Source organism: Ovis aries, chromosome 24, assembly GCF_016772045.2.
Source record: "Ovis aries strain OAR_USU_Benz2616 breed Rambouillet chromosome 24, ARS-UI_Ramb_v3.0, whole genome shotgun sequence".
NCBI classification, from domain to species: Eukaryota; Metazoa; Chordata; class Mammalia; order Artiodactyla; family Bovidae; genus Ovis; species Ovis aries.
The window spans coordinates 33993369-34006459 of NC_056077.1; the positions used below are offsets into that span (position 1 = coordinate 33993369).

The window sequence follows — 13091 nt, forward strand, 5'->3', positions numbered from 1 at the left end:
TATATATAATTTCATTTGCTTGTTTTCGGCTGTGCTGGGTCTTCGTTGCTGCGTGAGCTTTTCTCTAGTTGCGGCGAGCAGGGGCTACACTTTGTGGCAGCTCAAGGGCCTCTCATTGTGGTGGCTTCTTGTGTTGCAGCTCCTGGGCTCTAGGACACAGGCTCAATAGTTACAGCGCAGGGGACCAGTTACTCAGTAAAATGTGGGATCTTCCCAGACCAAGGATAAGACCGGCATCTCCTGCATTGCAGGCAGAGATTCTCCACCACTGAGCCACTAGGGAAGCCCATGCAGAATCTTTGTTGCAGCATGTGGGATCTAGTTCCCTGACCAGGTGCCAAACCCAGGCCCCTGCATCGGGAGCACGGAACCTTAGCCACTGGACCACCAAGGAAGTCCCTCCCCTGATGGTTTCTGAGCAGAATGCCTTAGAAAGAGCAGCTACTCTTGTAACTGCTGAAGGCTCGACTGCTGCGGAAGCCAGCTGAGACTTGAGACGTCGCCACTGCCACCATTAGCCCAGACAAGGAAGAGAACATGGCAGCCCGTCAGGGTTCCAAAAACGGGATGACATCCCTGCACGATGTGCTGAGCGGATGGGAGGATTATTTTTAATATTTAATATTTCTCTGCTGATAAATGGGGGGCGTGGTGAGCACAGCTGAACCCAATACAGCTCAGTGCACTAAGCAAATACCCTCTCTAGTACAAACAACTGGCCTCCCACCTTGACTCGCAGACCGGAGAGTCCGGTTCCACAGCTTGTGAAAGTTATTTGCCTCGGTTTCCCCATCTGTAAAGGGCGGGGAGGCAGGCAGGTTGGCAGGTTGGAGACGACCTCTAGAGTCTCTCCAAGCTCCTTCTAGAGTCGACTTCAAGATTAGTGAGGGGTGTTCTGCTCCTTCTGGCCTGCCTGGGCCCGCGGCAGTGGAGCACGGCGCCTCCAAGCTGGCGTCTCGGTGAGGGGAGCCACTCCTGCCGCCCCCCGCCGCACAGAAAACACCGCACCTACCCAAGGCGGCGCTAGAGGGCAGAGGAGCAGGCCGCAGATGGGCCAGGCAGGGACTTCAGCGGCTTGCCAAGGATCTGCCCCGTGGCCAGAGTTCAAGCCCAAACCCGTGACTACATCCTGAGCGACCGAGACCAGACTCCGAAACGAAAGCTCCAATTCTCGGCAGAGGTTCTCCACTTGGGAGGAGCCGGTGGGAGCTTAGCCGGGTAGGGTCAGAGTGTTGGATGGCTCCGCCCGGAGCGTGGCCAGGGGCGGGGAATCTCGCCTGTGGGCGTGGCAGCCGCAGGGTTACGTACGGACGCAAGGGGCGGAGCCTAGAAGAGAGACCGGTTTCCGGGATTACGTGAGGAGACGTGAGCGAAGGCGGGGCGCTCTGTGCTAGGGGGCGGGGAGAAGCCGGAGCTCCGGCCGGAATTGGGCGGGGCCCTGAGCGAGGCGGAGCCTAGGGGGCAGCACGAGGTGCGCGCCGGGTAGCAGATCCTGGAGATGCTCCGCTGGACGCGCGCTTGGACGCTCCCCTATAGGGGGATCGGCCCCTCCAGTTCCAGCTTCTCCAGACTGCCTATCGCACCCAGCAGCAGTCAAGGCGGCACCGAGCCGAGGTCAGTCAAGGGCGTCCCCTGGGAGGCCGTCCCTCGCTCCTCCCCCCCTCGCCTCCCCCTACCCTCCCAGTTTGTCCCAGTTGGCTCCGTTTCCTCCGCTTGGGCCCTCCCTCTCCCAGGCCGCTCACTTCCCCTGCCGGCTCAGACCCTTGCCCCACCCTCGATCCTCCCGTCAGACCGGTGCCGCTTTCCTACAAGCTTCTGGACGGCGAGGCAGCTAGCCCGCCCCTTGTCTTTCTGCATGGGCTCTTCGGCAGCAAAGCCAACTTCAACTCCATCGCCAAGGCCCTGGCTCAGCAGACAGGCCGGAGGGTGAGCTTCTGGAGTCGGCGGGGCCCTGAGGGAGGTGGGGTCTGGGTGGGCGGGGCCCTCGAGGAGGCCGAGGTGTGGCCAGCTTCTCTGTCCCTAACGCTTGGGAGAGGCGGGTCTCTCTGATAAGAAATCAAAGAGATTGACCTTCTGAGGATGGAGGACCCAGGCCCACGACGAACCCCATTCATTCCCTGGTGCTTTCACCCACCCAGTCCTTCATTCGTAATATAGATCTCCATCTGTGTGCGCCACCCTGACTTAGCCTCTGCTCTCAGATACCTAGGCACCAACATCCTGCCCACTAAGGGGGCCAGACCCTGCTTGTTCACCAGGGATGACAGGGGCTTTCCACCTCCTGCAGCCGCCCGCCCTGCTGTGCTCCAGCTGTTGCCAGTTCTTGCTGTCTGCTTTCTCTGTAGCTGCCAGCCAGCTAGGCCAAATGTCTGGAGACATGGTCACACACCTTGGGCCTTCTGGCACAGTGGCTCTGGTTCTTCATCTGGGCCTCCAAGGTCTGAGAACGGGGGTCTTCGCAGCATCTGGGCCCTTTCCCCCTTCTGGATCTCCCATACCCCAGGCTCTCCACCTCCCTCAGCCTGCAGATCTTCCAGGCTTTTGGCTCTGCCCTGACTGTGGGTGCCAGCGCTGCCCCCCACCTCCCACTTTCCCAGGTGCTGACAGTGGATGCTCGGAACCATGGTGAGAGCCCCCACAGCCCAGACATGAGCTACGAGGCCATGAGCAAGGATCTGCAAGACCTACTGCCCCAGCTGGGCCTGGTGCCCTGTGTTCTCATTGGCCACAGCATGGGAGGCAGGACCGCCATGCTGCTGGCACTTCAGAGGGTGAGCTGTCCCTCTCCAGGGCTTCCTCCTATCTGTTGTCAACCCTGAGGGCCCAGCAGGCAGCCTGGAACTCCAGCGAGCCTTGGATGGCTGAGTTCCAGATCCAGGAACCTGCCCTAAGGTGCCCAGTCTGCTTCTCTCCTGCAGCCGGAGCTGGTGGAGCGCCTGATTGCCGTGGACATCAGCCCAGTGGAGACCACGTCCAGCTCGAACTTCCCAAACTATGTCGCAGCCATGAGGGCCGTGGACATGGCGAATGAGGCGTCCCTTTCCAGCGCCAGAAAACTGGCCGACGAAAGGCTCCGCTCTGTTATCCAGGTAATGCACGCAAGCCCCTGCGTGGTGTTGTGGGCAGAGGAAGAGTGGCAGCCCCAGGCCTCACACAGAGCCCCCCACCCCGCAACTGCGGGACCCCCACAGAGCGCAAGCATGCGGCAGTTCCTGCTCACCAACCTGGTGGAGGTGGATGGGCGCTTTGTGTGGAGGCTGAACTTGGATGCCTTAGCCCAGCACTTGGACAAGATCTTGGACTTCCCCGCACGACAAGAAACCTACTCTGGGCCAACCCTCTTCCTCCGGGGTGGAAACTCTCAGTTCCTGCCGTAAGTCAGGCTGGGTGGTAGAGACGGGCATACCCGACTCACCCAGCCCCTCAACCTGCCTTGGGGAGGGCTGGGGTGTGAGTAAGGGGTGCCTGAAAACCAGAAACACCACTGGGCACACAGACTCACGTGGCTCTCCCTCTCTCCCCGCTTGGCCTCTGTGTCCCTCCTTCTCTCTCCACTTTCCTCCTGTCATCCCTTCTCGGCTGCCTTCTCTCTGGTGTTCAGTCTCAGCCACTACCCTGAGATTAGGCGGCTGTTCCCTCGGGCCCAGATGCAGACCGTGCCGAACGCTAGCCACTGGGTCCACAGCGACCGCCCGCAGGACTTCATGGCGGCAGTCCAAGGCTTCCTGGCCTAAGGGTTGCTGGCCAGAGGGGACGTGAAACCCCAGGCGTCAAGGCTCTGCGTGCTGCTCCTTGTTTCTGTACAGAAGCACTCAGGTGGGCACTCCAAGGGCACGTGGGTGCAGAAGGGGTCAGACCTCAAACTTTAATGAATAAAGACACTCCTCCCAAGGTCTTGGGCTGAGCTTTCTCACCGCCAGCGTCCCCACCGACTCAGGGGGAATCGGATCCAGTGGGTCCTGACAGTTCCAGGGTCCACGGGGGCTCCCGGAGCATCCCGGGACTCTCTCTGCAGCTGACTCTCAACCTGCTGCCTCACCAGCCGTTGCATGTCCTCCTGGGGGCCAGGAGAGCAGGGTCAGGGGCCAGGCTTGTGCTTGTCTGGCCCTGCCTCCCAGGCCCGGCTGGCAAGCCCACCTTACCTCCCAGGCCTCCACCTCCTGCCTCAGTCTCAGCTTCTCCTCCAGAACTTCCAGCAGCTGGGCCTCCACAGCACGCAGCTTGGCTCTGCACGTGTCCAGCTCAGCCTCCACGGCCCGCTTCCTGAGCGGGGCAGAGAGCAGCCTGAGGCTCAGGCCCTGCAGACGTGATTCTGGGCCCTGGGGGTGGACCAGTGTGGCCACAGCCCCCTGCCTTGAGACAGTATTCCTACAAGTATCTATGCAGCTTTCCTCCCAGGAATGCCCGACTTCCCTGCTTCCTCCTGGCAGGACAGAGCCTCAATGGGGAGCCATCCACCACCCTCCCAACCCCCGCAAGCAGCTGCCTCTCACTTGGCGATAGCGTCATCTCGCTCCCGGAGGACCTGGTCCAGCGAAGGCTCTGTCTGGGTGTCCCCCAGTGCTCCAGCCGCTTGGGATTCCGGGCTCTGCAGTCGGGTGACAGAGGAGGGAGCAGGGGTTTCTGGGTCTTGCCTGGATGAGGTGCCCCATTTGGCCCTTCCATCCTGACCTTGATCCTGATACCAGTGTCAGGAGGGGAAGGGTCTGAGACACTCTGCACCTGCCCACCAGTGCCCCAGCCTCTGCTTCCTGCTGAGGGGATAGTAGGTGTGGCCCCCTTCCCACCTTACAGGGAGCAGAGGGGGCAAGGTGTTTGGACCCCCAGGGAGGAAAGGCATTCTTACCCGATCCCCAGGAAAGGGACGAAGTGGCTTCAGAAGGACAACTTACCCCTCTAGGGCCCCAGACTGAGAGGGTGGCCTGGCGACTGGGACTCTTGTCAGCGGGGTGGAGCAGGCGGAGGACATGGCCCTTTGCCCTTCCTTCCTGTCCAGGCACTCCCTGTCAGGCCCCACCCCCAGCCCGCTGGCCATGCCCTTGTCTCCCCTCCTGGAACCCTCTGGCCAGACCCAGCTTTCTCAGCCCCTTCCTTGCCCAGTCATCCATGCCCTGCACCGCAAGGGGGCGCTCCACTCACGTCAGGAGATGAGAAAGGAGCGTGAGCGCCTGTGTTCAGTGACTAAGTCCTGTCAGACTCTGTGCCCCTCTGGACTGCAGCACGCAGGCTCCTCTGTCCGTGGGATTCTCCAGGCACGAATACTGGAGTGGCTTGCCATTTCCTCCTCCAGGGGATCTTCCTGACCCGGGGATCAAACTCACGTCTCCTGCAGCTCCTGCAATGACAGACAGATTCTTCACCACTGAGCCACCTGGGAAGCCAGATGAGTGGCAGAGCCCAGCTGGCTCCAGTGCTGAGACTGGTGCCCCACCCCCCTATTCTGAAGAGCTGGCATCTTGGAACCCTGAATGAACGGCATCACCCGTATCACCGTAACCAGAAGGGAAATAGGTGTAACCGTTCCCAGCACATTTCTCCTAATAGCAAAAACTGTTCCCATTTGGGGATTCCCAGGCAGTCTAGTGGTTAGGACTCCATGCTCTCACTGCCAAGGGCTTAGGTTCAATCTCTTGTCAGAGAACCAAAATCCCACAAGTTGCACAGCAAAAAAAAATAAAGCAAAAAATTCTCCTAACATCTTGAACATCCATCCTCCCTAGCAATATCCTCCAGTATTCCCACATTATTGCTCATTATCCCCCCAACACTCCCCACATTCTGATCCTGGAGTGTGGGTGGGGATGGGGGTCTCAGAATCTCGGTATCCCACACCTCCCTAGATGCAATCACTGAGTGCCCAGGTGACATCAAAGATATAAAAGGGCTTCCCCTTTGAGAGACCTCTGCAGCACAGCTCCATCTTGGGCATTAGACCCTCAGTCCTGCTCTAAACAGTATATCCTTCCAAGATCCCCCCCAGGAAGCTCCCTGCAGACACGACTGCTGATGGTCCATGGGTTCCAGTCAGCCAGGTGCACCTCCAACAGCCAGACATCCCAGTTTCTTTGACCCCAAGTGAAGAGGTAGAACTGAGGTGTACCCCTAAACACCCCTTTTGTGGAAGTTTGCATTCAGTGTGTTTCCAAAGGAGGCTACTCTGTCATGATCCAGGCAGGACCCCTGCTCTCGGAACTCTGGGTATAATCAGAGAAGGGTGTCAGGGAGCCCAGGGACAGGGGGAGCACAGAGGGCCCTCACATCCAGTCATGGGGGTTCCACAGGAGCTTGTCTGAAAATGAGTCCCGAAGGCCAGCCGGAGTCAGCCAGAAGGGCTAACATTCGTGCCAGGCTAACATTCATGACATTTATTTTAACTTTTTACTTTGAAACAATTTTAAACTGTAATGTCCCCCCCACCAAAAAAAATTCCTTTTAGGGTAAAAAAAAAAAAAAAATCTAATGTAATGTAAAACATTGCTCCCAGTTATCACATCTCTCTGGCCTCCCTCAATCTAGAACAACTTTGCAGCCTTTCTTTGAATTTTGACCTTGGCATGTTTGAAGATTACAGGGAAGTTTTTTTGCAGACTGGCCTGTCCTTCGATATGGGTTTGTTCATTCCTCCTGCACGATTAAACAACTGTTACACATTTTGGGCAGAAATATCACCAAAAAAGATGCTGTGGGGTTTTGTTTTGTTTTGTTTTGCTGCACCGCGGAGCCTTTGGGATCTTAGTTCCCCGAACAGGGATTGGACCCAAGCCATGGCAGTAAAATCGCCAATCTGCCAAGTCCTAACCACTGGACCACCAGGGAATTCCCAATGCTGTGTTCTTACATCCAGTATCATTTGGAACCATGACTGGTGGTGCTGGTAATGTTGATCACTTGATCATAATTAGTCAGTATTGAGAAAACGAGATATTTTAAGACCATAGGTTTCAGCATCCATTGATGTATCTTGTCTGAATTATACAGTGGCTTGCAAATGGTGTTTTCCAACTTTATCATTTCCTCTGCATTTATTAGTTGGCCTTCTATTATAAAGGAGAACTTTTTCTTCACCCCTATTTATTCATTTTACTTATGTCAGGTGGACTTGTGATATTCTATTTTATTCAGTAGGTTATAACACATTCCTACCTTTATTTTGATGCTCAGATTGTCCCAGAGCTGGTCAATGGGTGCCCCTTACTGACCTCTTCATTTTAATGTGTCGCTTCCTTCTTTGGAACCTTCCATTCTTTCTGGCTCAAAAAGATATTCCAGGCTCACCTTGTTTTTCCCTGCCCCCAGCCCTAGAATTCTCCATTTGGGCAAGAATACCTATTTATTTTTGGTGGTGAATAATATTTAGAAACCAAGGTGTGGGTGTTAGTTGTGCTCAATGCAGTTAAGGTCACGTCTCCTGCCAGGCCCACTCAGCAGATACACATTCTCTATATACGCGTAAACAGACACATTTATACCTCTGTCTATTCCTTCATCTGTGTGAGACTTAATTTTGTATGTCAACTTAGGACTGAGTCACTGGATGCCCAGTTATCTGGTTAAACATTACTTCCGGGTGTGTCTGTGAGGGTGTTTCCAGAAGAGATTAGCATTTGACTTGGTGGCCTGAATAAAATGGGTGGCCCTCCCCAAGATGGACAGGAATCATCCAATCCATTGAGGGCCTGAATAGAACAAAAAGCCAGAGGGAAGTCTGAATTTTCTCTTCCAGCCTGTTGAGCTGAGATCTTGGTCTTTTCCTGCCCTTGGACTGGCACTTGCCCCACCAGGGCACTGCCCCTTGTCAGGCCTTTTTTCTCAGTCTGGAGCTCCAGCCCGCTTTCCAAGTCTTCAGCTTGCAGACAGCAGACTGTGAGACTTCTCAGCCTCCATAATGGCGTGAGTCAATGCCTCATAATAAAATCTCTTTCTCTATATTTATCCTGCTGGTTTTGGTTCTCTGAAAACCCAAACGAATACAACTTCCATGTATTGAAAGACAGTTGTCATTCAGACATTACCTTCCAGTCCAGTGGCACTGGGTTCATCGTAGCTTTCCCCCTTTCCAGATTACTCCCTTTTCCCCAGTTGTCTTCAATATAGTCTTGTAATTTTTTCAATGTATGTGGCTAATCCCCTGAGACAACAGGCTGCCCCTGACTTAAATGCCCTCCTTACAAGGGGTTAGGGTCCAGCAGGGCTGCCTTCTCACCAGACTCCAATCCTATCTGCATATGTGGCCCTGGCTGCCACTGGGCTAGCAGACATTTGTAAGAGATTTTTTTTTCCTGGGTGGATGGTGCTTCACTATATGTGGGATCTTAGTTCCCTAATCAGGGATAAAACCCACAACCCCTGCACTGGAAGACAAGACCTAACCACTGGACCACCAGGGAAGTCCCTCTAAGAGCCTTACATTCATTCATTCCACAGGTATTTACTGAGCACCTACTATTGCTTCAGGCATATTTCCAGGTGATGGAAAGCAGGAAGACAAAGTCCCCTGGCCTCCTGAGCTCACGTTCTAGGGAAGGGAGACAGACAATAAACAGAAAAATACACCAGATGGTAAGAAGTTCTGTGAAGAAAGAGAAGCAGAATAAGAAAAGACCAGGAGACTGCTAGTTTATGTAATTCTGTGCTACGCTAGGGAGACTGCAAATATTAACCCACCACTTAGATGAAAAATAGCCATTCTCATGACTTGGAATAATTTTTCCAGCAACAGCATCATTTATGGATTCAAAAGGTCTGTATTTCCAAACACAAGTGAAGATGACACATTCGAGAAAACTATGGGGGAAGTCAAACGAGGGACTAGGTATGGCGCGTGGCAGATGCCAATGAGAAGCATAAATGCAAGTGAAGGGTTTGAATCAACTTTCACAAACCGTGAGCATGGAAAAGAATTGCCTTTGAAATAAAGTGATTCTTAAAAATATGTGCTTTAAAATCTTACAATTTGAAAAAAAAATAACTTTCAATATGAAATGTTTTCACTAAATATCATAACCAGGGAGTTGCATGTTTCATCTGCATCCCTAGATGTTTTAATTAGAATAGTGGGCCAAATTCCTTTTTTAAAAATATCTCGTTGGGAAAAGGAGGGCAATGTATTCAAGCATATTGTCAAATCCATCACCCACCCTACCTCCAATATCACGTGCTGAGCAGTGAGACTCCTTCCCCAGCTGCCTGCTCGCTGAGTCTCCCTCCTCCACTGCACCCCCAGCATGGCTGAGCCCAAGCCTCAAGACTGAACTGGAAGATGGTTACAGGTTGACGGTGAGCTGGGAGTCTGGAGCCTGGAAGAAGAAGAGCTGCCTGCTGGGCAGGGCCAGGCTTGGTGGTCAAAACAGCTTGGGTTTGCAAGGGCTACTGCTGCTCCTGCTAAGTCGCTTCAGTTGTGTCCGACTCTGTGCGACCCCAGAGGTGGCAGCCCACCAGGCTCCCCCGTCCTTGGGATGCTCTAGGCAAGAACACTGGAGCGGGTTGCCATTTCCTTCTCCAATGCATGAAAGTGAAAAGTGAAAGTGGAGTCGCTCAGTCGTGTCCGACTCTTAGCGACCCCATGGACTGCAGCCTACCAGGCTCCTCTGTCCATGGGATTTTCCAGGCAAGAGTACTGGAGTGGGTTGCCATTGCCTTCTCCGTTGCAAGGGCTAGGTGGCTTAGAAACCATGTCACCTAACCCTCAGTGCCTGCTGTGTGTTTACCTCTCTGAGCCTCATCGTCTTATCTGTGAATTGAAACTAAGGAGGGCATCCCTGATAGGGTCACAGTAAGGGTGAGGCTTACACAATGGCCAGCACTTTGTACAACAATGGGCCGGGGCCAGACTACCCAGGAGAGGAGAAAGGAGAAATCCTGCCAGAAAGCAGCAGGAAAGCCACAATGGGAGAACACTGACCACACAAACACACACACACACACACTTCCCCCAGCCATGGAGCCTGGGTCAGCTGCCCCTTCCTGCTCTGCAGCCCCCACAAATTGGCCCCAAGGACAGCTCTGTTCCCAAATCCTATATAAGCTGCCTTCCATTCCTCCTCCTGACCCCACAGCCCCTAGACTTCCCCATCATTGTCTTGTGATGGTCAGGGTGTCTCTCCCACCAGTTTGGAGGACAGGTAATGACTGTCATCATCCCAACCTGGGCACACAGGTGCTCCAAGGCAAGGGCATGGCCGAGGCAACACCGGCTTTGCCCAGCAGGTGGCAGCAGTTGCCAATATCAGCTATCTGGTGGAGAAGGACCACCACCTGCAGCCTCCCAGCCCCTAAAACGGAAACCCCAAACCGTGCCTGGGCTTAGGGGTCTTCCAGATGCCCAACCTGTCCCTCAGTGTTCCTTTACAGGAATACGGCTCATCCGCGTGTGCCAATGCTTATCGCTGACTCTGCAAACACACTTTCTATGCCACCCCTGGGGAATCAACAAGAGCACCATCCAATTCCTTCCTTTGTGCTGCTGAGTTGCTCAGTCGTGTCCCACTCTTTGTGACCCCATGGACTGTAGCCGACCAGGCTCCTCTGTCCATGGGATTCTCCAGGTAAGAATCCTGGAGTGGGTTGCCATCCCCTCCTCCAGGGGATCTTTCCAACCCAGGGATCAAACCCGAGTCTCATATCTCCTGCATTGACAGGGAGGTTCTTTACCACTAGCGCCCCTCCTTTCCTTTAGGTGTCCCCATCCAACGAAGGGACAGACATCTAACACACACTATATCCACACAGTACAATAAGTGCTGTAGTCAGGATAAATACTAAGATCCCACAAGCTTCGTGGTGCAGGCAAAAAAAAAAAAAAAAAAAAAGTATCCAGGGGAATTCCCTGGAGGTCCAGTGGTTAGGACTCAACCCTTTCACTACCATAGCCTGGTTTCCGTTCCTGGTCAGGGATCTGAAGTCCCACAAGCCACGAGATGCAGCCAACAAGTAAAGTTAAATAAATAAAAAGAAAACGTTTCCAGGACGTGACCACTTCTCATCACCACCACTGCCATCCCCTTTGTCCCAGCCACACACACAATAGCAATCACTTCCTAAATGCATCCCTGCTTCCTCCTACGTCCTCTTCCGTCCATTCTCCACCCAGCAATCAGAGCAATCCTGTTGATGTCCAAGATGGATCAGGTCCTCTGCTCAAAACCCTCTGGGGGCTCCCATCCCTCTCAGAGGCAAAGTCAAGGAACATAGTTCCTTCCAAGGTCCCTCCATCTACTCTGACTCCACCTCCTTGGAGCTCTTCCTCACCTACCACGCTGTGGGCATCCTCACCTCCTTGCTGTCTCTCTCATATGCCAGGCATACTCCCTGCTCCTAGTCATTGCACCTGAGGCTTCCTCTGCCAGAATGCTCTTCCCCCAGAGACTCATGTGGCTCACTCCCTCAAAGCCAGCACCCTAACCCTTCTGTCCTACTTTATCTTCTCCATAGCATATTATCACCATTATATATGTTATTTGTTTATCATCTCTTTCCTCTCCCAGAACCCCATGAGCACAAGGACTTTTGTCTGTCACATGTCCAACATCTAGAATAACCAGCACATAGTAGACACTCAGTGAAAGTGTCAGTTGCTCAGGGCTTCCCAGATGGTGCTAGTGGTAAAGAATCTACCTGTCAATGCAGGAGATGTTAAGAGACACAGGTTTGATCCTTGGCTAGAGAAGACCCCCTGGAGGAGGGCATGGCAACCCACTCCAGTATTCTTGCCTGGAGAATCCCAGGGACAGAGGCGGCCGACGGGCTATATGCTCAATGAATACTTTTTGATTAAGGGAGTGAGAGTTAGACCTTTGATTGTCTGCATGGTGAATTTTAACATTCAAGGTCTCTCTCACCAGCTTTATCTCCCACCCATGCTTACTCCTGTGCCTGAGCATCACAGAAGGTTCCTGAGGTTCTCTGGTTGCTCCCCACTCCCACACCCAGTGTCTGGGCACACTCCTTCTGTCCAGAAAGCCTGCACCACTGTCTGCTCCACACCACTCCTTCAACATCCAGCTCAAACTTCACTGTCTCTGGGAAGCCACCCTGAATCCCTCACACATTGAAATCATGTCCCTCCCACCACCCAGGAGCACTTTAAGTGCAGAACAGTGGCCCTAGAACATGCATTCCCAGCTAATGCTTGATGAATGAATGAATGAGGGTAAGACCTGTATCAGAAAGGTAGTTTAAGGGAAAGGGCACACATTCATTCTTTATTAATTTTTCACGCTACCATTTAATATGCATCTCAATTAGGGATGCCTGGCATGATACCAGGACTCTGTGAGGGCAGGAGCTGTGTCTCCCTTTCTGTCCTCTCCCCCACAGGGCCAGACAACCGGCTCCAGGTCTGCACCCATGACTCACCCCACTGAGTCACCCTGCACACAGGAAAGCACCCTGGACCAGGAATCAGCACTCTCCCTGCTGCCTGTCCCTTGTAACCCTGGGCAAGCCTCCTAGTAGATGAGTCCCGGTCTCGCATCTGTCAAACTGGGCAACCAGCACTTGCTGTGTGGGTCACTCAAGATTGAGGTCTGGCCAAGTGGAAGGGGTGTGGCTGTCTCTCAGGCCAGGCTACATCTGAGCTAGCTTTGGGCCGGACTTTCTAGGGAAGAAGGGATGGCTGGAACAGTGCCTCCAGCCTGTCTGCCAGCCAGCTAACCTGAGCCCACAGTCTGGGAGAAGTGCCAGGCTCTGACACACTGCACAGCAGGAGGCTGGCTCAACTCCAGAGCAACACCTTTGGCAGCCCCCGGGGAGGGGAAAGGGGAATGTTTGGCTCCAGGTCAAGAGCGTCTAGGCCAGGGCACGGAGGGGGCAGCTGGGGGTGTGTGAGTGGCTGCTGCTCAACAAGAGGCTGGCAGAAACCCGGAAAGGAGCCTCTGCTACTGACTAACCCCCAGCCACCATCCCTCTCCAGCTCTGCAAAGATCTTCCCATTAGTCCAGTGGAGCTGGGCTCCTGCTTAGCTACCCTCAGCTTCTAGATAGGAAATAAGCTCTCAGGCTTGGGGCTGGGATGCAGGGTTGGGAATACAGGGGAAGGAGAACGAGATGGGGCAATAACCTAGATCTCCTTCCCCCCAAATGGAGGGGTTCCTG

At 53.9% G+C, this 13091-nt stretch overlaps 2 protein-coding genes across 4 annotated transcripts; one reads left to right on the forward strand and one right to left on the reverse strand.

Annotated features, from left to right (window-relative positions):
- Window positions 1-1456: 1456 nt before the first annotated feature.
- ABHD11 (abhydrolase domain containing 11) lies at window positions 1457-3891 on the forward strand. Of its 3 annotated transcripts, none has more exons than XM_027961309.2 (6): window positions 1457-1614; window positions 1734-1926; window positions 2598-2771; window positions 2919-3089; window positions 3192-3373; window positions 3602-3891. In XM_027961309.2, exons 1-6 carry the CDS (start codon window positions 1499-1501, stop codon window positions 3732-3734), a joined length of 969 nt encoding a protein of 322 aa, XP_027817110.2. In that variant the 5' UTR covers window positions 1457-1498; the 3' UTR covers window positions 3735-3891. The 3 variants fall into 3 exon arrangements, with proteins under 3 accessions (XP_027817110.2, XP_004021301.5, XP_027817111.2); XM_004021252.5 differs by having other exon boundaries at window positions 1791-1926; XM_027961310.2 differs by lacking the exon at window positions 2598-2771.
- LOC105607861 (BICD family-like cargo adapter 1) lies at window positions 3841-8039 on the reverse strand. Its single transcript, XM_042240132.1, has 5 exons — window positions 8013-8039; window positions 4893-4988; window positions 4494-4588; window positions 4143-4263; window positions 3841-4057 (listed from the first exon to the last, which is right to left on the reverse strand). The coding sequence occupies exons 1-5, from the start codon at window positions 8037-8039 to the stop codon at window positions 3911-3913; spliced, it is 486 nt and encodes a 161-aa protein (XP_042096066.1). The 3' UTR covers window positions 3841-3910.
- Window positions 8040-13091: the final 5052 nt, after the last annotated feature.